This window comes from Centroberyx gerrardi, chromosome 18, assembly GCF_048128805.1.
Source record: "Centroberyx gerrardi isolate f3 chromosome 18, fCenGer3.hap1.cur.20231027, whole genome shotgun sequence".
Taxonomy (NCBI): Eukaryota; Metazoa; Chordata; class Actinopteri; order Beryciformes; family Berycidae; genus Centroberyx; species Centroberyx gerrardi.
The window spans coordinates 4,553,626-4,577,850 of NC_136014.1; the positions used below are offsets into that span (position 1 = coordinate 4,553,626).

At 41.0% G+C, this 24,225-nt stretch overlaps 1 protein-coding gene across 2 annotated transcripts in view; it reads right to left on the bottom strand.

Annotated features, from left to right (window-relative positions):
- Positions 1-599, bottom strand: part of igf2r (insulin-like growth factor 2 receptor) — a 55,414-nt gene extending 54,815 nt beyond the window's left edge. For both annotated transcript variants that reach the window (XM_071906842.2, XM_071906843.2), the window contains exon 1: positions 455-599. In XM_071906842.2, the coding sequence (XP_071762943.2) occupies positions 455-585 (131 nt within the window). In that variant the 5' untranslated portion in view covers positions 586-599. The remainder of the gene's footprint in view (positions 1-454) is intronic.
- Between the last annotated feature and the right edge of the window lie 23,626 nt (positions 600-24,225).

Genomic DNA, 24,225 nt, shown 5'->3' on the forward strand with positions numbered 1-24,225 from the left:
ACAACTCCTATAATATAACCCAAGACCGTTTTTGAACCTTTAAGAACCACCCCCCATTTTGACAATAATCTAACCCGCCAAGCCGCACTTATTTCAGAAAAATGTCAACTTTTTGAGTTGTTTTGCTCATATTTCCCAGGCGTCAACCATCAAAATACAGCGTGGCTGGCGATATCAAGCAGAACCCATTCTAAAAGTTGAGATTTGATTAATACAAAGTGCTGCTTGATGGATCATTTATATGCCGAATTTAACAGAAGATACTAATGATTCGTAAAAGGTCAAGAGTCATGTTCTACCAGGTAGGCACGTCTGGCGATAAGCAAACCAAACATGAATTTGCATGACTTCTCAATGCAGCTTGGCGTGACGGTTTCGCCATACAGGAGAGGATGGAACGTATGAGTCCTGTTTGTACTGGAGCTGCAGTGTTGCTGCTGGAGGTTTATTTTACCTGCATAGGTCCTGGTACCACGGGCTGCCGTCCTCCGCTTCGGACCGGACCAGGAGACATCCCAGACACACCAGGAACGGCAGGACGAGTTTCCGTGGAGCACAACGATTAGATTTGTATAGAAATAGCATGTTGTTGGTGTTAGATATTGGCTGTGGTGATGAACTAGGACGACATGATACAGCAGTCTATCTAGTCTGGTCCAGACCAGCAGGAAGTGCCTGCATCACATGACATGACATCACATGACACTCATGACTTATGCTGTATTCAGGTCCTATGGGAAAACTGTCAGACCGACTTGACATTGCGTTGAGCGACGACTTGGATGTTTGAAGCTGTTGAAGTTTTCTGTAGTTTGGTTGCTCCTACTGAGCTCTTTCACACTGAACACACGTGCACTTATACATTTGAATTCATGTTGTACAGCAGATGACATTGCTCTGTCAACCACAAACAAAACGAACAAAAAACCCAGCAGTGGTGGTGGCGTCAGCTGAAAGCTTTAGTAGTATGTTAACCATATGAAAGCTGAGGTGAAAGGTATTTTCTGATAGTATTTCCCACCTAAAGGCTGAGATGAACTGTATTCTCTAGTAGAAATTGCGTATCTACCGTTTTTCATATGGGACCTGAATGCAGCATTACTGATGACACATCGGCTCTTTGTAGAGGGCTTTCAGGTGACATACAGCATAATCACGCATATAATACTGTCTCTGGACGTATTGCGCCCTCTGGCGGCCATGTTGGAGGCCTTCAACTCTTGGCAACAACATCTGAGAACAACTTCTGTTTCTAAACTTAGGACCAAGCCGTCTCAACAGTATGGAACCTTGAGTTATCTAGTGCAGTGGTTCTCAACGTGGGGTCCGGGGACCACCAGGGGTCCATGAGGGGGTTCCAGGGGGTCCACAGCAAATTGACAAATTGTTAAACTTCACCATTATTTCATTTACAAGAAGTTAACACAATTATAGAATGTAGAAATTACTATTTTGATCATAGTTTCACTGTTATCTCTCTACCTACAATACAGATAGTCATGGAATTCTGGACAAAATCATATTTAACAATAAAAATATTCTCAGATTTGGGTCTGAGAGACAAAATCTCATCAAATGGGGGTCCGTGGCCCTAATGTGGACTGAATGAGGGGTCCTTGATATGAAAAAGGTTGAGAATCACTGATCTAGTGTGACTCCTCATTGCTGAAAAGCTGTATAAACTGCATAATAACCTCTTAAACTTTGTTTCATAAATCCTGACAAATAGATGTTTGTTTATATGTTATGATAACTTATATGTAGCTTTTTATGTTCTTTATATATCACACTACAAGACCATTGCAAAAATAAGCTCATTTTGTCTCAGATGTCAAAAAAGCCCAGCTTTAACAACAGACTGTTCAAACTTAGAGTTGTTTACTTTTATCAATATGACCTCCTTAGGCAGTCAGCATTAGTCAGAAACACTAGAGGGGCTGCAAATTGTCTTTCAATACTTTGTAGACCAAAACACGTTTGCTTGGTTCATTAAACTATGACCCATTTTCTATCTCTCCACCTCGTCTTTGACTGAAGTCTGTAGTTCCGTCTCCTTGGTTGACTGCTGCCTGAGGCCTCCAAGGTCTGATATGTTGGAGGTCCAAACCTTAGAGCAGTGATTCTCAACCTTTTTCATATAAAGGACCCCTACTTTAATCAACATTAGGGCCATGGACCCCCTTTGATGAGAGTTTGTCTCTTGGACGCCAATCTGAGAATATTTTTATTGTTAGATATGATTTTGTCCAGAATTCCATGACTATCTGTATTGTAGGTAGAGAGATAACAGTGAAACTATGATCAAAACATAATTCTTCTACATTCTCTAATTGTGTTAACTTCTTGTAAATGAAATAATGCTGAAGTTTAACAATTCATCAATTTGCTGGGGACCCCCTGGAACTCCCTCCTCGACCCCTGGTGGACCGGATGTTGAGAACCACTGCCTTAGAGCCTCTTCTCGAGCCTTTTCTCCGCCTCTACAGTTGGAACGCAGGAAGTTTTCATCTTATCCTGCTAACCTCCTGTTGTTGGATGCAGCAGTTCACCAGTTCAACTTTTATTGTTGACTTTCAGAAAATTGCAGGGAAATACGCAGTTTTGAATTGAGCATTGGTCATTTCCTGCTATCCTGCCACTTGCAAAAGGAAGGACGTGATGCAGGTTCAATTATGGGTCATATTTGGTTTTGAATATTCAGTCTGTCCTGTTCTCTTGAAGATTATAGGTCCACTGTACTGAACTTTGTGATTGGAGCAGCACTTCATGATGCGGAAACTCCAACATCCATTTTCAGTGGGAATTTCCAGAGGGAAAGGGCCGAGAGGGGACTGGAAAATAGCATGAATGTGAGTGATGAGTGGTGTTATAAGTGATATAATATTAAAAAAAAGATATGTTTGTGACATAACAGGTCAAAGGCACTTCCGGTTGATGTTGAGTTGGGCAAAATTTGTTTCCTGTGTGGGTTATAGGGATTAAAATTCAATATATCGCAAATACAAAAATGTGACAATACGTATCGTGGGGAAGAAAAATGAATTATTATTCATTATTACAATTTGCCTATTACAATTTCACAATCTCTCCATCCAAATTATATTATATTATATTATATTATAATTGTTGTTTACATTCTAGCAGCCAATGGCATCACTAGAAAGATTTGTGGCTCAGAAATAAACATAATTCTGCACAGTCAGACTTTGTTGTCATTGAACTTTTATTTATTACATCGTATTATGGTTGTGTCGAATCGCGAACCCCATATCATACCATACCATTCATACTTGGCTTTTTAACATTGCTGGCAATGGTGAGAACTGATCTATACCCTGCGGAAGTACGGCAGCCATGTTTGTGAAAAGGGCTTATTCACACTTTTGATGTTTATCTCTTAAACCAAAGTGAAGAGTAGACAGTTTTGACATTGGTGATGCACTAAAGTGTATTTCCCACTGTGTTCCCAATCAGACAGCAACATTTTGCATAAATACATGTAGAAGAAACGAAACCAGAAAGAAATCAGATCAGATGAACTCAATACACCAAAGGCAAACATTCAGAATGCAGCGTGATTTCTCTACCATCAGTAAGATTTAGCAACTTGGTACATTTATCGCTGATTCATAGTTTGACTATAGTGCAAGTGGATTACATTGGCTCGACTTTGAAGCCTTGCTTAGCTAGTAATGATGAGTAGAACACTTTTGTTTTGATAATAAACATTGTAAAAAGTTACATTGTACAAGGCTCTTGAAGAAGAATACTTCATTTGACTGCAGCTTCAAGAGTGCAGAGTGGACAGAGTACCAAAACATCCTACTCAAGATGTTCTGTTACACTGCTGAGATTTGACTTAAGCAGAAGGAAAATCACTGGTGTAAACACCTACTCAATTAAAATGAAAAGTAGCTCATTTAAAATATACTCAAAGTAAAAGTTACTTTTTAATGAATGAGAACATCAGTGTAATGTGTTAGAGGGAAGAATAAGGGCCATGATAGATGGGAAGTGTTGTGAGGCAATGTAAAGTATGTAAGTATTTTTTCATTATTCTCCTATTCCTTATAGCCAGTGTGGTTTCTGCATTGATTTTGTCCCGCTTGCCAATCCCATCGCTATTGTAATCAATATTTTCCTTCTCCACAGCTTCAAAATGTTGCTTGTGTATCTTGGACCTAAAGCTTGTTGTGATACAACAAGCAACATTTTGGAGAAGATGAGAAGAACGTGTTGGTCAACAGGATTTGAAGTCAGACTTGCAGCATAATACCATAGCATTAGAAGCTGCCATGTAGACGATGTGAGAGTGTTTATCCATCTACTTGGGGTGTGTAATCCTGCAATGTTGACCAAAATGTTACACAGTGTGCATATGACAGTTCTAAAGGTGCTGATACACCTGGCAGTTTTTTGGGGCAATGTAGGCAACACCCCCAATACCAACTAACGAAGTCAAAACATAGGATTAACATCTATTCAAGTGTTGCCTTGAAAAAAGACCTTTCTGTGTGATTACATAAAAAATGTAAAGGCAACTTCTTGATCATCATATTTCCCTGATATGTATTTTCCATGCTCATCTCATCAGAACCAAACAGAACCAAACACAACAAAACAGGATCTGTGTGCCATAAAGAGCTGAATTCTACAGCCAGCGACTCAACAATAAGTCCACTCCGTCTCCCACAGAAACCTTTTTCCTGAACACCCTCACTTAATTTGTGCCACCAGTATCAACTGTGTTTGAGTGCTTTTACATCTATTCTGTAGTTGTGATCATTTGGTAGTACGTTTGATTGTGTAGTTGTTTCTGTACTGTTGATTTGTTATCCAGTAACAAAAAACATCCATGGACTGGATTGAAGGAGAAAGGGGCATCTATAGACCCATCAAGGTATGTGAGCATTGTTTATTGCAGTTAAATTGTAAAGATTTTGAGCTGTAATTAAAATGTAGCATAAGAGGCTTTTGAGTGACATTATTGCATTTCCTTCAAAGGCATTGTTCAATGTACCGGTGTACAGAGAGACTGTGCAGCTCTGCTGGGAGAGGAAATACTATCAATCAAGTACAAGTAAGAACCACACAAAATAAAACACCTGATCAATTCTGGTAAAGTGTCTCCTCTGATAATACATGAGAACATCTGATGTTTTTTATTGTCTTGTAGAAACAAATGATGGTGCCGTTTTTGAGGCTTCAGAAACAAAAGCAGGTCCCATCTGAGCTGACAGCTGAGGACATGACTGACTGGCTGGTAGAGCAGGGCAAGAAATCTCTCAGGGAGCGGTGAGACTCACTGACACATACAGACAGTCCACCACTCAATCTATCATCAACTCTGCTCATGCTAATCTGTTACTAATGAGAAGGAAATAAAGCAACAATTAAGATGAACCTTCTGTTTTCTTTCTATTTGAAGATAGTGGAGGTTTGATCTTGAGGGTTTTGATGAAAGTGTCCAGCCTCTCCTCATGCTGGTAAGACCATGATCATGAAAAGACTTAGTTTGGAGTAAATGATCACATAACACTAGATTGATCCTGTAAATATGTCAAATCTTAATGGTGCATCCCATTTCTTGTTTCAGCTGTGGGAGGTGAACATCAGCATGAAAATGCTGGTTATTGAATTTGAAGCCCGAATGGTGCTCAACTCACCAGAGGCCGACTTGAACGATTCCCGTGGGGAAATTGTGTATTTTCAGAAAATGTGTATTTCAACTCATTTTGAGCGCCTCTCATCGACAGAGACCCTCAGATCATCCGTCTGGCTGACAAAGCCATCAGGAGCCTGATGGAGAAGCAGCAGCAGCGGCCCGGCTCCAGCCTCCTGGGCCCTCAGGAAGTGGTGATGCTGGTTGTGCCCAAAGTGGTGCAGGGCTTCTGGATGAATCCGGCGAGCCTCTCGTCCGTCATGCCCTCGCTGCAGCTCAGCGACCTGGCTGTCGGAGTCACACAGGCCGTTGAGGATAAGGTCTCCGCCTCTCTGACCTCCACGGACCGTCAAGCCGCCTTCTCCCGTTCCATCCGGGATGAGAAGGTCCTTTCTATCCAGGAGAAGGTGAGAGAGAATTACACTCCAGACCTCCTGCTGGAGGAGCTGAACCGCTTTGGGCCAGAGCTGCTGACCAGGATTGTTGACATCACAGTGGGGGAAATCTGTGTGATGTTCGAGCCCCAGAAACACACGGAAATGTCTGAAGTGTGGAACACTAAAGAGGTAAGAAGACCTGCGCAGATGTATGATCGAGTAGCTGGATAAGATACTGTATAGTAAAAAATAAAACATTTTTTATTTTCGAAAATTCAAATGGCTTCTCTCCCTCTTTAGCTGGAACCAGACGATTCCACTCAGCCAGCTGTAGTGGATGGAGCAGTGAACTCCACCCCCCTTTACATCATTTGAGCGAGGAGCCCGGCCTGGAAGAGGACACAACACCAAGCCCAGAAATGGACTCTGCTGTTCCTTCATCTCTTCTGGTTCCTCTGACACTCCCTACTGAAGCTCCTCTGGTTCCTCTGAGCCTCCCTACTGACGGTCCTGTGGTTCCTCTGAGCCTCCATACTGAAGGTCCCGTGGTTCCTCTGAACCTCCCTACTGAAGGTCCCGTGGTTCCTCTGAGCCTCCCTACTGAAGGTCCCGTGGTTCCTCTGAACCTCCCTACTGAAGGTCCCGTGGTTCCTCTGAACCTCCCTACTGAAGGTCCCGTGGTTCCTCTGAACCTCCCTACTGATGCTCCTCTGGTTCCTAGGAGCCTCCCTACTGAAGGTCCCGTGGTTCCTCTGAGCCTCCCTACTGATGCTCCTCTGGTTCCTCTGAGCCTCCCTACTGAAGGTCCTGTGGTTCCTCTGAGCCTCCCTTCTGAAGCTCCTCTGATTCCTCTGAGCCTCCCTACTGAAGGTCCTGTGGTTCCTCTGACCCTCCCTACTGAAGCTCCTCTGGTTCCTCTGAGCCTCCCTTCTGAAGCTCCTCTGATTCCTCTGAGCCTCCCTACTGAAGGTCCTGTGGTTCCTCTGACCCTCCCTACTGAAGATCCTCTGGTTCCTCTGACCCTCCCTACTGAAGCTCCTGCCATTACTCCAGTCCAGGAAGGCTTGACCAGCAGCCTGGTTGGCACTGAGGAGAAGCAGGAGGTGGAACGATCCTCTGACACCACATCAGGTAGGAGTTCTTCATCAGGTCCGTTCACACTGTAGCTAATGGCTACTTCTGTCAAGATGAACTGAGGCATTGACTGTCCTCTTTTCCTTTTCAGAGATCAAAAAGACCAAGAAGAAGAAAAACAGAGTCTGTCGTTTCTTCTGCCGGCTGTTTAAAACACTCTGCTGCTGCTGCTGCTATGCAGCTGAGGAAACAGAGAGGGGCTGAAATCCCACTGCAACAAATACATTTACTGTTGCATTGCAATTATTCTATGTTAGTCCATTGTTTTTTTCATTTACTGTGAATTGATTCATTGTAAAATTAAGAAATTATCATACAGGAATTGCATGATGCATATACATATACAGTCAACTCCAGAATTATTGTCATCCTTCATGAAAATGATTGTATATAGGCTACTCATAATGATTACAATGTTTTTTTAATTGATGTCAGTCTCCAGAAACTGTATTGCTGCCTTTCATCATTTCCTTTTTCACTGGGGTAAAAATATGAGGTTGCACACGTGTAAAATCCCTTTGTCATCCATCACTTTGTGGAAAACCAAAGAGCTTTCAACTCAGAGGCGACAGAGAGTTGTCCACCTACACAAATCAGAACCCAAGGATCACAGTTTCACAGCTGCACAGTTTAATGGAATCCTGAGGTCATCAAGTTTCAAAATCAAACTTGATGACCCCCATGACCCCCTCCTCCATGTCAACAAGCTCTTTGGAAGGGTTGCACCAAAGAAGCCCTTACTGAGTGCAGTACCCATAAACTGAAGTGCCTGAACTTTGCCAAGCATCACTGGAACTACAATTGAAATTGTGTGTTGTGGTCCGATGAGACCAAAATTGAACTTTTTGGCCACGCACACCAACAAAAGACGACTGCATACAAGGAAAAGCACGTGATGCCCACAGTGAAGCTGTTTTACAGTGGTCCAGAGACTCTTGTTATGATTGATGGCATAACGAATTCCACTAAGTATCAGGATATTTTAGCCCAAAACCTGGTTGCCTCTGCCAGGAGGCTGAGACTTGGCCGTCGAAGGACCTTTCAACCAGACAATGACCTCAAACACATCAAAATCATCACAGAAATGGTTGCGGGAACACAAAATCAATGTTTTGCAACAGCCATCTCAGTCTCTGGACTTGAACCCTATTGAAACCTGTGGTCCAAATCGAAGAGGGCAGTCCACAAGTGCAAACCTAACAATATCAAGGATCTTGAAATGTTCTGCATGGAGGAGCGTGTTTCTCCGACCTTGTCAGACATTACAGGAAGAGGCTCATTTTGTTTACATATTCTAGCTGTATGCATGGATGTATTAATCTAGGCTCTATGAAGCGGGGTATCACAAACGCTGCTAAGGGGTTGCAAAGACGTTTGCGACAGTGTCATTTTTTGGCACTACCACTAAGAGTCGCCAAAATCAACAATTTTCAAATCCTACACATACCTGACAAAGATTCAGTCTTGAATTTTGTTGTTGTTTTTATTTAACCCCTAAATATGGCTAGACCAATGTAGGTTATCTGCATTGTGGATGATGTCTGCATTTGTATACAGGATCAAAATGTGAACCAAGAAAATCTAAAAGGAGAAGCCACAGAATCATTTAAAATGTTCTAATTGACCGTCTAATTCTCCATTGTTCTACCTCCTAACCATTATTGTTATTTAACAGCTAATAAAACATTAATAAAAAGTTTTTTTACCACTCACCTTGGCTATTTGTCTCGGATGCCTGGAATGGATATGCATGGCTGGATACATTTGCCTGGCAGGAAACAGAGCTAGGTTGGAGACTTTAAATACAGGAAGACAGGTTAGACATTTTAATCAGGATTCAAGACTGATTTGAGATGTAAATAAGGTTTGAGCCCCTGACTAGACCTCTTCACACCAGCAAATACCAATCAGTCATTAGATGATCCCTGCTTTTGATGTCTCTTATGACATTTTGACTTATGGCAGAAAGACTTTACAAACAACCAGTCCTTATGCTGGTTAATAAGAGAAAGAGACTGTTTGAGTGTTTGTATGGTGTCCCAGATACAAACTGCTGTCCAGCTGGACTTTGGTTGCTTTAAGTCTAGTGTTTTGGAAGTCCCACAACTTATGACTCTCTCTGTTAGCACTTCATCTAAATACACCTGATTTAAAATGCACAGAGATGGACTTCTTTCTTGACAGAAAGAAAGATGCAGGTTTGTTGAGAAGTACGAATCTGATAAAATGACATTTGAACCTTCAGCTGTAAAGTAAATGTCTGGTGGAAACAGGGCTCATTACCCATCTAACACCATCTCAACAAGCGTGGTGGAGGCAACTTTGTGCTGTGGCGAGGCTTTTTAGTGACAGGGACTGGGAGACTTGGAAGGATAGAGTGAACGATGAATGAATCGAACACAGGGAAATTCTTGAGAACCTGCTTTAGAGTGACAAAGACCTGAGATCTTTGGCTGACTACTCAGCGTGCATTTGGAAAACACTGATAATGGATCTTAGTACAAGGCTATTATGTATATTTTGAAGTCAACATCACTTATGGAGGGAAAGAATAATGAGATGGTCACCATAAAACAGCAAAAATGCTTTCTATTGTACTAAGTCATGAGAAAGGACCACAGTGGAAATAAGCTTGAGTTTTACTGTGTTATCCTGACCCTTTTCTTTTAATTCATGTTTATCTTGTCTGAACAACTGTACATGTCTTGGTGGAAAAAAACACCAGAAAGTTACTAGTATGCTTGATTGATTGATTTTGTATGGTTTGACAGCTGATTGTCCTACAATTTAGCCCTTGTGTAAACTCTCCCTGCATTATAATTCAAGTCAGTCTACTCTACTGTACAAGCAGACTGTATTTCTTCCTCTTGGCCAGCAACTTTCATTTGATGCTGCATGCTGCCTGTATCATTCTGCTGGTAAAACCCTGCAGCAAAAGGATATTAGATTATCTGTTTTATTTCAAAGATTGAAAACTGGACTTTTAATTGGTCGAACGTACAATGGGATGCACACACAAAACAACCTTCCTCTTGTAAAACCCTGATGGTCTTGGCTCATTTACATGGAAGTGGAGGTTAACTTACACGACAAAAATTCAGTCTTGAATTTTGTTGTTGTTTTTATTTAACTCCTAAATATGGCTTGACCAATGCAGGTTCTCTGCATTGTGGATGATCTGTGTTTGTATACAGGATCAAAATGTGAACCAAGAAAATCTAAAAGGATGAGCCGCAAAATGTTCATTTGTTTTCTCCTGGCCAAAAGGAGATATTAGTCAAAGGAACGCAAGATTAGCCATGATACAGTCTCATTTCTTTAGAGTAAATAGGAATAGAATACAGATACTTTATATTGTTCCTTTAGAGACAGGTTCATACTTTCAAAACTGTGCAGCTGGCAGCATTATGCAAAAAATGTATTTACAGCTCACCTCTTAAGGTCATGTATGTGGGATGGGTCAAAGGGATGCTGAGAAGTAATCCTATTGGTTAACTGGGTGTGTCCAGGTGTGTGAGACCAGTCAGGTGTTGAAGATAAAACCAGCAGGGCAATCGCCTCCACGCCATTACAGTGCGGCACTTTCCCAAAGGGTCAGAGAAAATAGTTCCATTGCCGGCTGCTCTCACCTCACTCAGACAACAACACATCATCATGATAGAGAAAAGCTCCACCAAACTCATCGTCCTCGTCGTCTTGGCTTCCTGTGTACTGGTCTCTGGATCCTTTCATTTGATAAGTTCTAGAAAGACTTGGAAACAAGCTCAACAGTACTGCAGGCAGCACCACACCGACCTAGCTATCATCAGGACACAGGAAGAAGCGGACTTGTTGTCCAGCAAAGAATGGAAATGGATCGGTCTGCACAGGGAGAATTCTCTGTCTGTTTGGAAGTGGTCTGGACATGAGAACTCTGGATACACTAAATGGGCACCTGGAGAGCCAAATCTTGGCTGCGCCATGGTATATACTGGAAACCTGAAGTGGTATAGTTGGTCATGTTCTCGTCGCGTTGTTTTCTTCTGTAATGGTTCGTTGGTGAGAGAAAAGAAGACCTGGCACAGTGCCCAGAAATACTGCAGAGCTAATAACAAAGATCTAGTTTCTGTCCAAAGCGAGCAAGAGGGACACAGCTTGTCCACTACAACGGCTACTTGGGCTTGGATTGGACTGTACCGAGATCTTAAAGACTCTTGGAAATGGTCTGGAGGGCAAAGCTCTGAGTACAGAAACTGGGGGCCAGGACAACCAAATGAAAAACCAAATAACTGTGTTGCATCCCAGAACAGCAAGTGGTATATTAAGTCATGCTATTTTCATACTAAGCTTAGCTGCTACAGTGAGAAATTTCTCTTGGTGAACGAGAACAAGACGTGGGAAGAGGCTTTGGAGTACTGCAGGGCGATCAGCGGTGGCCCCAGCACTACTCTGTCTGGTTCTCCTCACCATGTGTACGACCTGGCCAGCCTGGAGTCTGACGGTGACCGCCTCCACGTCCAGGATAAAGTTCAGGCAGCTCTGATTGACTGGGTGTGGACCGGCCTGCGCTTCCTGGCTGGGCAGTGGCTGTGGGTGAACGGGGGGCAACTGGGGTCCCAGGACCTGCCCTTCTGCCCAGTCCAGGGGCAACACTGTGGAGCCCTGGCCAAGGAGGGTGGAGCCCACTTGGAGACCAAGGACTGCACAGAGAAAAGGAACTTCCTCTGCTCTAAAAATGGATGAGCACATGGGGACATCCTGATTGCTCAGTTGGCTAAGATGTGTACGACATAACCACAATGTCCTGGGTTCTAGTCTGGCCTGGGACCTTTGTCACATGTCATCCCCCTGTCTTTCTCTACTGTCAACTACTGAATAACGGCAAAAATGCCCAAAAAATATTTCAAATTGAGTAGATTAATGAGTAGACTAATTTGAATGAATAGAAATAAATCAAACTGGGTTTGTGTGATGTATAGACATGTGTGATCATTGTTCTGGTTTCCATATTCAATTGTTGTAAAGTTACATTGCCTTGGTACTTAATGGTCGTGTATGACAGATGCACATTGAATCACTTATTCTCTTTTCTATTAATAGATAATGTATACTGTATATTTGTTAGCATATTTTGTTCTTGTTCTCATCTTGAATGGCTGTGATGGTAACAAAACACTGTGTAGAGATTTTTCTGGTAACCTAGTCTGACATGGTAGAGTTTCTCTGAGTTTTCTGGTAGAGATACATTGCTCTACAGATGAGGCAATAACAGTAATCAGCAACAAAAAGGTTGTCAGTTGGAAAAATACAATCTTGTGGCTCTAGTTCTCATTGTTGTCCTAACCATTATTGTTATCTAACAACTAATAAAACACTCTAGTACTGAACTGTTTACAAACTACTTGCTGACTGCCAAACATATATGACAGCATACAGTGTCCTCCATTATTAGTGTCTCAGAGGGGCTGTAAAAGAGATACAACACAGCTACAGTTTGTTGTAAAAGATTGACAGAGAATTTCAGAAGAACATACCTTGATTCTTCAGGTCTAGCTGTGTTGTGCTTGGCAGCTACATTAAATAGAAAGCCAAACATACAATGAAGAAACAAAGAGGGCCAATATTTTGAAAGTTATTTTTCATTTTGGAGCATACAATTATCCATTATTGGATAAAACCATTTCTCTAAACACTTACTTTTCAATAATATATATTTTAGTAATTATTCTGAGCATAGAATATAGGTCTTTACCTCTTAGTCGATTTTTTTACAAGTCACCTTGGCTATTTGTCTGGGATGCCTGGAATGGATATGCATGGCTAGATACTGGATTTGCCTGGCAGGAAACAGAGCTAGGTTGGAGACTTTAAATACAGGAAGACAGGTTAGACATTTAAATCAGGATTCAAGACTAATTTGAGATACAGTGTAAATACAGTTTGATCCCCTGACTAGTCCTCATCACAACAACAAATGCCAATCAGTCCTTAGACTGTGCCTGCTTTTGGTCTGTCTTGAGATTTGGATTTATGGCAGAAAGACTTTATTCCACCCCAGACAAACAACCGGTCCTAATGCTGGTTAATAAGAGAAAGAGACTGATTGTTTGTAAGGCATCCCAGATACAAGATGATGTCCAGCTGGACTTTAGTTGCTTTTAGTCAAGTGTTTTGGAAGTCCCACTGCTTATGACTCTCTCTGTTAGCACTCCATCTGAATACACCAGACTAAAATGCACAAAGATGGACTTCTCCCTTGACACAAATTATTGAGTAGTCAGTGGGTGCTGGTTTGATCCCAAGAAGGCCCAATTTTGTGCCCCTGGCTACTATCAAACAATACTATATGTTAATTGTGATGTAGGAATGTAAGCTTATTCTCCTGTCATAAATCATTCTGTATAAGTATGAGATTCAGCAATATGACTACAATGTAAATGGTTATTGGACCAGTATGCTTCAAAGAGGTGTTGAGAGCTCAGTAATATTGTCTTAACACTGCAGTACAACGCAACAGACTGCTTGCAATATTCATTGTTGGAATTTTTGTCCTCGTAAAAATAATATATGTTAAATCAGTAATTCATCTGATATTTTATGTCTTTATGTTTTAGTTGCCAGACTGATATACAGTGCCACATTTTGTGGTGTTGCAGCCTGAACAGTAAATTGATTAATGACTTCAGTTTGGATGTTTTTTTTGGGCACTGATCTACACACAATAACTCATAATGTCAAAGTGCATTTTTTTTTTTTTTTTTACAATAAGTCTAAAGCTCCATCTCAAACCCAAGGAAGCTTCCTATGTAGGTAGCATTTCTAGGTAGGAAGTCGAAATTTGGAAGTTGCAGTATTTGGTCAACGACCCAATGACGCGTTCACCAGTGGGAAAGTCTAATTTTTCTGAAAGCTTTGAGTTCACGACTTTTGACGTTTTAAGGGGCCTGTCATTTATTACAACACGGTGGAATCCATAGAGGTCCTCGCCATGGATTCTGTTCAGTGACGTGATTGACACAAACTGTACAAAACACAAATTCCATACTGTTCACCTTTTCCTCTTCATAATGGTTGTGAAGCGCAAAATAGGTCAGTACCTGTTGGTGTGGCAAAAGAGCAAAAGCAGCAAAAGCAGGAACTTCCTCACTACATTTTGTAGTATTTACAACCCAACGGACTTGAACGCACAATACATTGTGCTTTCAGATCTGACCTGAAGGCCACAACTGTCTCATTTGGGTACATTGGTACACAACAGAGGTAGGCCTACCTTGTTTTGGCCGATTTATGAAGGAAGCATACAGTGGTTCCTCAGGCAGAGTAGGACATTCCACAACTACTTGCAACACCAGTGAAGATGGACGAAACTTCCCCAAAATCCGCTAAAATGATTGGTGGATGGAAGCCCCCACTTTGACAAAAAGTTTTCCAAAATGAACATATGACCATAAAAAAATAACATGCATCTAACATTTTCAGTTCTTCATGTGATAACTATCAATAGAATACAATAGATAACTTCTTTTGAACATCCTTGAGATGTCTACAACTGGGTTTGAGTCCTCCTGCGGCCAATGCAATTGATTTGGACAAGATTTAGAAGGAAACATATCCATCTATATAAGGTCCCACAAATGACAGTGCATGTCAGAGCAGAAACTATCATGAAGTGCAAGGAACTATTCACAGAATTGACACAGAATTGTAAGGAGGCATAGATCTGGGGAAATATAAGAAACAATTTCTAAAGTGTTGGGATTTCACAAGAGCACAGTCAGCTCCATCATTGGGAAATGAAAAGAAAATGGAACTAGCCAGACTCTGTCTAGAGCTGGTCATCTGACCAAACTGAAAAATTTTGCAAAAGAAGGTAACAACCTAGGTTCAGAGTAAGAGTGGGTGTGATCTGACACAATGCAAACGAATGAGGCTTACTAAGGCCTCTTGATTAGGAACTTATGTCCCACTGACAGTTCATCTCTGTTGGCAAAAATCTTAAAAAAGCATACTAGAATTATTATTATTTTTTTTTTTTTGTAGGGGGTGGGGGTCAGAAAGATGGATGTGGACCAAGTCTTGAATTTGAATGATTAATTTCCCCCGAAACAGAACAGATTGTAACTTGTGAGATTATAGTGTTGGGTTCAATTCTTCAGGTAACATTTTGACACACCAGCAGGTGGCAACACTCAGCTCCTGTGCTACTGACTACAGACAACCCTAACATTGAGAAACAAATCCATTTTATAACAGGGAAGTTTTAGTCCTCAGTTCTCTAGTTGTTTCTCTATTTCATCATCAAGCAGCTCTGGAAACAGTAATCTGTCTGGCCCATTGTATCTGGCTGCTAGCCTGTGAGCTGTGAACAATGAGGTGTTGTTGAGTGATTTATGGTCTAGTGCTCTGATGATGGGTTTCAGTACGTCATATTAATAAAGTTCAAATGGCAGTGTATCTGATGCCAAACGTTGTGCCGGAGTAGTGAATTCATACTCTAACTGCTTTATTTTGTGCTTTCTACAGTGTCTGAAAACTTTTAGAATCATAGGGATCTATAACAACATATGTTTTTCTTTTTGCACTTGTTTTCCCTGCACACTAGTCGTCAGGATGTCCAAGTGGTCTAAAGCTCAAGGGTTTGTGGTCTCTGGAATGGAAGCGTGGGTTCAAATCCCAACTTCTGCAGTTTTGATACTCATTTAGTTGCCGGTTTCTCTATGATCCCGGACTTTTCGGACACCCTGTACTAAGAGGAAAACAAAAAGTGGCTATGGAAAAAATGTGTTTGAAATCTCAAACCTTTTTTGTCCTCCTCTCCATCTCTTCTCCTCCAGTCATCCTGAATAGCAGTAGACGTCTGTCGCTGATGGCGGTGTGTATGGGCCTGCTGTCAGAGACCTGTGTGGCACCTTGGAGAGGCTTCCAAGGAGCATCCAGGATGTCTTGACATTCTAATGACCTGCATCAGACTTCCACTCTATACTGTGACGTCTTTTTCCCTGGATTTTCCGTTGATGCAGTTTGAGTTTTTCACTGCTCATGCTAACTACCCATTTCTTCTTCTGTTTATTCCAAACAAACCAGAAACATAAAATGCCTCACTTCAAATGTGCAAGAGGATTTTTCCCAGGAAAGACCTACCAGACACCGGGTGTTTAGAACAGCAATTGGAAAAGCTTTCATGAACTGGCTATAGCTTGAATCAATATTGTGTTATATCAGTCGGGAATAGGGAGTAGAAAAATAGACAAATGGCAAGGATTATTACTTAAACCTCTGAGGCGCTTCTTGTGAGACACTATTTGTGAGAAACAAGAATGCCCTGTGTTTGTACCCTTGCAGAAGAAACTGGTCCATCTTCTGTTGGGAAGGATGCCAAGGAAGTGGCACTATGTTATTCCTTGTAGTCTTTATGTGGATAGTAACCTCCCAAGTCAACATTCTAGGGAGGTTTTCAAGATTGGGTTGCTCTAAGAAAGCCCCAGAGAGCAGGTATGGCATGGAATTGTCCCCCGATCTAAATTACTGGTAAGCTTAGTCTAATTCTTGGGCCCATTCTTAAAGAATGACACAAACACAGACGTTTGAGGTCGTAATTAGACAACAGCGAGGTTCTCTGTTTGGACGGGAATCAGACAACACTCAGCACATTCCTTAGCTCATTGGTGAAATGCTTACCTTAACTCGCACACAGACGCCCACACATAGACTTACACAGGAAGAATTGTCAGGGGTGAAGCTGGGCCAAAATCATTTTAAAACCAGACCGGATCGTTACTGAAAAAAAAAGACTTTTGATCACAATCTGAAAAGTGTGAGGAAAACCTTCGTCCTGTTGACATTTAAAGGTTCTGTGTGAACTGATGACAGAGTGAGGCAGGTTTCATTGCAGGTTTTACAGACTGCTGAGTAAAATCCTCCCACACCACACTGGAATGATCTCTCTGATATAAAAAATCAAAACATCACTTGCTGTGGTCGAGGAGGAACCTCCATCATAGGTGGACGGCATGACTATGTCGGTCTAACCCAAGTGAAAAATGATGTTTATGTGTGCTTATGCGTGTTCCTGCACTCAAAAACTCCACCTACTGCCACTGGAGTGCGGAGTCGGTGTGTGTCTGTAAACAGAGTGTTCAGTCAGTAAACCAAACGTCCTAATTAGACCAAATGTCTGTGGAATGAGGGGTATTTACCACACTTGCCTATGAAGGGGTGGCTGACCAGGCCTCGGCCCCCAGGAGCCTCTGCAGGAGTCGGTGTTATTATGAACTGCTGCAAAGCCAGACACATGATGAGGCATATTTCTTTCTGAGCAAAACCAGCTGTTCCAGCAGCGCTAACAGACGACTCACGCTGCAAGATCTAATGCTAATGAGATTCTCACAGGTGAACATTCACTGCATATACGGCTGCAGCATTAAAGGTGCTAACTGTATCATTTCTGAACATCAATGTATCATTGCCAAATTAATTGTGATACAGTAGTAGATGTACTGTAAGCAAATGAGACCATGGTTGAGAAGATCGCTAGCCTCTATCTCATGCCAGTGGTATTGCTCATGCTAGTATTTCTCAAAATGAAGACCACATTTCCCATAATCCCCATTGCTTCCTGCCCCCATCCCCCTCCCTGGTGTCTTTGTCTTTACTTAAGAGGATAAACATGTTGGAAGTGATTCACTCCTTCCACTATCTGCCGTTTCCAGAAAGTCTGAAAGCTTTAGCTCCGTTTGCTCTGGAAGAACAGCGCCCTCTTCCTGTTTTGTGCCGTAAAGCAATCCAGCAGATTTCCCTCCAAATCTGACCAGGTGGCACACAATGTAAAATGCAGCGTAGAGGCCGGTAGAGGCTGCCAGTCTTCTCGATTATGATGTTGTTTACGGCAATTATACTAATATCTTACAATTTGTGTGGTAATGATTTAATAATGATGGTTTATTGATAAAATGCTAACGCTTCCTTTAATAAAAATGTGATACTGACTGCTTTAATTTTCAAATTAACAGAAGCTAATTTTGTTCCCAGAGGAAAAAGGTTTCCCGGAGGTCAGAGAATATATCCTGAGCGTCCTGATATTGAGAGCAAATCTTAGGTTACATTTTAGCGTTTTACTTTTGCCCCCATATTTTCTTGACTATTCTCTCAAATGCTGAAGCAGAAATATAGTAGAAAAAGCTGTGCGTTTCTATTACAGGCTGAACCTTTGGCTGGGACAGACACTTCCATGATAAATGATGCAAAAGAAAAACTTGTTGAGTGAGTTGGAGAGAAAGATACTGATGTTGTAGAGAAATGCTGTTATGTGCAATCTGAACACTCTGTTATAGTTGGTCGGAGAATAGAAAATAAAATCTTTATACTTTTATATAATTGCTTTGTATTTTGTGATTTTTTAACTTTGTAAATTCTTCTTGTCGTAAATTCGCCCAGTATGTACATGCATGTGTGTGCTTCCTATGCACATGCTTACAGGTTACTACAGGCCTGTGAATAGCTGAGTTGACAGCACACTATGGAATGTTTTGTTAAGTGTCCTCGTCCTGGATCTGCACACCAGTCTCTATGGGGATTAGCACAGTCTGGATCACCTTATTCCACAAGTTCATAGCATGATTATGGAACAACAAACTCTATCAACACTTATAGGAAATAACAAATTACCTTGTGTGTATCTTATTCTGTTCTAGGTAACTGGTGTTTTAATAGATCTGAAGCAGAGTGACACTGGGATGCTGTGGGACAAGTTCAGTTTGGAGCCCGACTGTCCATTTTGTTGTGTGTTTATATTTGATTTAAAGGCTTTCGTTTAAAGGGTTTCAATTTCTAACTACATTATAGTATTTCTCGTGGTTCTGCCATGACAGACATTTTGTAAACAAAGCTCTTAAGACTGGCTCAAAAGTTCCTTAGCAATCCGTTGTGTCATTTTGTAAGAGTAGCTAGCAATTTATTCATATGGTTGATATCTTATTTTGGAATAGGCCCTTTTCACAAACATGGTTGCCGTAGGGTATAACTCAGTTCTCACCATTGCCAGCAATGTTAAAAAGCCAACTTTTTGTCGCCCATAACTGTCTGTGATCACTTATTTTGTGTTTCAACAACAGAATTTGAATGGATAGAACGTTTCGTTCCACTGTTTTCTATGGTATTTTGGCTGGTACACCAAAAAATAGCGTCTATGGTTAGTTTCTATGGTGACTATGGAAGTGTGGCCATTAAGGCCGTAAAGTGTGTCACACTGGCTGCCACACAGCATGAGTCGGTAAGCTTTGTAATGTTACAAGACTAACGTTAAATGAATGAAATGTGACGACTTACCAACAATAATATAGCGCGATTAAACCCAATCGGTCCAAAAGTCCTTCAGTAGCCTCTGCGCTGACAGCAAGCGAAGATAGTGCAACGGCAGTTTTCCACTGCTTGGTCCTTGCTGTGACTTGCTGTAAGTACGGAAGCTAGGCCAGCGGTACCAAGGACATTTTATCTATGGAACGGTACACATAAAAATGGCCGCCGCTCCGACCATCCAGGACCGTTGATTTGAATGGGAGACCGTTCTATCCATTCAAATTCCGTGGTTTCAACATAGTGCATAACACAATACAGGTGTTATCATTGACATATGTTTCTGTTTCTGTTGTCAGACGACTGGGCAAGTAACTGTGATCGAGAGTCACAAAATGCTAACTGGCTAATGGTAATTTCTGTACTGTTAGCATTTTGTGACCCTCGATCAAATCACTTTTTTTTATAGTTACACAGTCGTGTGTAAAAAGGTAAGTGTGTGCAACAGTTGCCCAAATGTGTGAATACAAACATGCACTGATGTAGATATGTATGGTGAGAAGGTGACAGCAATTTGTAGGAGAAACGACACCAGAAAGAAATTAGATCAGATTAACTCAGTACATCAAAGGCAAACATTATCTTCAGAATGCAGCCTGATTTCTCTACCATCAGTGAGATTTAGCTGATTTCACAACTTGGTACATTAATTGCTGATTCATAGTTTGACTATAGTGCAAGTGGATTACATTGGCTCGACTTTGAAGCCTTGCTTAGCTAGTAATGATTAGTAGAACACTTTTGTTTTGATAATAAACATTGTAAAAAGTTACATTGTAAAAGGCTCTTGAAGAAGAATACTTCATTTGACTGCAGCTTCAAGAGTGCAGAGTGGACAGAGTACCAAAATATCCTACTCAAGATGTTCTGTTACACTGCTGAGATTTGACTTAAGCAGAAGGAAAATCACTGGTGTAAACACCTACTCAATGAAAATGAAAAGTAGCTCATTTAAAATATACTCAAAGTAAAAGTTACTTTTTAATAAATGAGAACATCAGTGTAATGTGTTAGAGGGAAGAATAAGGGTCATGATAGATGGGAAGTGTTGTGAGGCAATGTTAAGTATGTGAGTATTTTTTCATTATTCTCCTATTCCTTATAGCCAGTGTGGTTTCTGCATTGATTTTGACAAAAGACGACTGCATACAAGGAAAAGCACCTGATGCCCACAGTGAAGCTGTTTTACTGCTAGTGGTCCAGAGGCTCTTGTTAAGATCGATGGCATAATGAATTCCACTAAGTATCAGGATATTTTAGCCCAAAACCTGGTTGCCTCTGCCAGGAGGCTGAGACTTGGCCTTCGAAGGGCCTTTCAACCCGACAATGACCCCAAACATATATCAAAATCATCACAGAAATGGTTATGGGAACAAAATAAATCTATGTTTTGCAACATCTCAGTGTCCCGACTTGAACCCTTTTGAAAACCTGTGGTCCGAATTGAAGAAGGCAGTCCACAAGCGCAAACCTAAGAATATCAAGGATCTTGAAATGTTCTACATGGAGGAGCGGTCCAAGATCCCTCCAAAAGTGTTCTCCGACCTTGTCAGACATTAAGAGGCTCAGTGCTGTTCTCCTCTCCAGGGAGGCTTCACCAAATATTCATCGTAGGGGTGCCAATCATTTTGAAACCTGTTTTGCAGAAACAAATATTGTACTACTCAAAAAACATTTTGTGTTTGAAAAACTTAGTGTTAAAATAAAAGTGTACGACTCCCCCATATGTTTGAGCCCAAAATATGACTTAAGTTATAAGTTACATAAGTGACATAAGTTTTTTACAGCCATTTGAGCTCATTTTCATGAAGGGTGCCAATAATTCTGGAGTTGACTGTATATACAGTATATAGTCTCACTCCTCTCCCTAACACACATATTGTTGTTATCATGTGAAAACCTTGTAACTCCAACTTTGATGATTTTCATGTTGTAACTTCAGTTGAAGATTATATGCCGCTCTATGGGTTGAATAAACTCTATGACCCTTGGTGCTTATGAAACCCTTTCAAAACCCACTGGAAATTTGAAAAATGTATGGTGGTCAAGCTAAAAATAAACAAGCGTAAAAATGCTAACAGTACAGAAATTAGCATTGGTTAGCCAGTTAGCATTTTATGACCCTTGATCACAGTTACTTGCACAGTCGTCTGACAGCAGAAACAGAAAGATATGTCAGTGACAACACCTGTATTGTGTTATACATTATGTTGAAACACAAAATAAGTGATCACAGACAGAGTTATGGCTTTTTAACATTGCTTGCAATGGTGAGAATTTAGTTATAGCCTGCAGAAGTACGGCAGCCATGAAACTCTTGATTATTAGTCATATTGCTACATTATTTCACTGTCATTACTACACTTCTTGCCTAGTTAATATACAAAAGGATGACAGTAAACTACCTAATGCATGATGTGTCATAGCTACAGGTAGGAAAATGTGAGAATCAGCTTTTATCAGCTTCATATCTACATCTAAGATGTTCTTGTAGGTTTTGGGGGTAGCTTGTTCCCTCAGTGTTTGGTTCTTATTGATGAGAGTCCAAGCAGAGCTCCTGGATAAAAAAATCTTTGTGAACAAACCGCTGAGAGAGTTTCTAAATCTGGAGTCCAGGAAGTGTTTGGTCAATTCCTGTGGCGTGCAGTGGTTTAATCTGAGTGTGACTAATCAGATTACTCTTAACAGCAGTCACCTCACACTCATTAACCATGGCTGGACCAGAGTGCAAGCACAGGACTGCAAACCACCTAAATTCAAACCTGTAAAATGGCTTTTGTCGCATTATTTTCCAATTGCAAGTGAATTCAACTGTACAAAGAAGCCCCTCTAGACCTGTTTTTTCATTAAAGACCAATGCATTTTTCAAAGAAGAGGCTTCCTGTTAGGCTTTGGTGTGTGTAGGAATGTATTGAAGGTGCTGTTTGGTTATGGGATTGTTGTTTCAATGAAAAAGGAAGCAGTTCCAAGGCAATCTTCAAGCAAAACTAAATGAAAAGAACCTTTATTTCATGGCTAGTTCGAAAGTGCATATTAAAAACAACTCCATGCTTTCATCAAGGATCAGCACACCAAACTGCATGAAGAACCATATTTATGTGATATTGCTTTTATACAATAGTTCTATAAACAAAGCTATTTATCAAGTAATGGTAATTTGAGACAACAGATTATTATTCCGAAATGCATCCATATGTTGCTATAGGTGCAAATTCTAGAAATTCTAGAAATGCTAAATTTCTAGAGAAGAAGTCTATATGTTGGCTAAAGAGCGTGGAAAAGAAGACAATGTATTCTGTACCCTTAACTATGTGTAAATATTGTAATCATATGGATACAAAACTTGTTTTGTTGACTGCATGGGTCGCCATGTTGGACGTATGTGTGTGATGTACTGTAGTGTCTTGTAAGCCAATGCGGGCTGGGCACATAAATGGTGTATGACACTTAAATAAATCAAAATCAAAAATCCAAAACTAAAGTGGTGTTGCTTTCAGTGGAGAGTTTTAGTGTCCCATGATCGTCTAAATGCTGTTTCAGAGGCTTTCCCCCCATGACAAGAATAAACTTCAGTTCTATAGAGTAAAATTCTGTTTTACAGAACGCAATCCTGGGGGAAAGACTGAATATGTGTCATTTTGGATAAGATATTGAATGCCTGTGTACGGTTTGGGACAGAAGAGCGCAGTCCAGTAGCCTACTGGTCCCCAGCTCCTGTGTAGCAATCTGTCCCGCCTCTCCCTGTGGAGAGAGAGTGACGCGCACCTTGGATTTGCTCTCTCAATCAAGATTATGTTAATCTGCTCTAATCTCCTGACAGATATTCAACCCAGTCAGCACAGGACCAGAGTGAAGAGGGGAGGGAGAGAGGGAGAGAGAGAGAGAGAGAGAGAGAGAGAGAGAGAGAGAGAGAGAGAGAGAGCATGGGTCTAAAGTATGGGAGGTCTTTGTGGTTCTTCTACTCCTCATTCTCTTTTAAGGTTAGACCGATATACCAGTTCGCCGATATATGGAGCCAATATTGGCTTTTTATTGAAAATCAGATTTAGTTCAGGCAGTGTCATCCACCTCTGATTTGATTACATATTTATTGTGTTACTGACCAATACTACACTGGTTGTCTATGGGAAACCCTTGAACTGATTCTATTTAGACATTTTCATCAGATTCCATACAAGAATGTGTGATTATTATTAAAAAACCCATATTGGTTTTACCCTCATTGAGTGTTCATAAGTCATGTTAAGATGGTTTAAGGAAGAGGTTGGGCATTACACAATGTAATGTAATTAAACACCAAGGGATTTGGATTGCCTAATCAAAAATAGTAATAATAATTTAAATTGATTTATATGGTCCTATATGGTGATTGTTTGCAGGGCAGCAAAGTTTAGTAACACACAGCACTCAAGGTTTCTGTCTCAACATTTCAGATTACTAGTCTATTTTGCTTTGGGAACCTACTGTTTAGATCATGACTGTACAGATAAGAGAGCATTCCCTTGTTGATGGGCTTTGCTCAGTTATGACTACATAGATTCACAGCTACTAGATACTATACTTAGTTCCAACAGGCTCTGAAAATGCTCAGTACCTCTCAGTCCACAGCAGCCGAAACAAATTGGTTTATTCCATGTTAATAAGCATGTTTTACTTTGACACTGCCAGACTATGAGATGTGCAAGCTGATTATCACAGAGGGTAAAAATCTAAAGGCTTTAC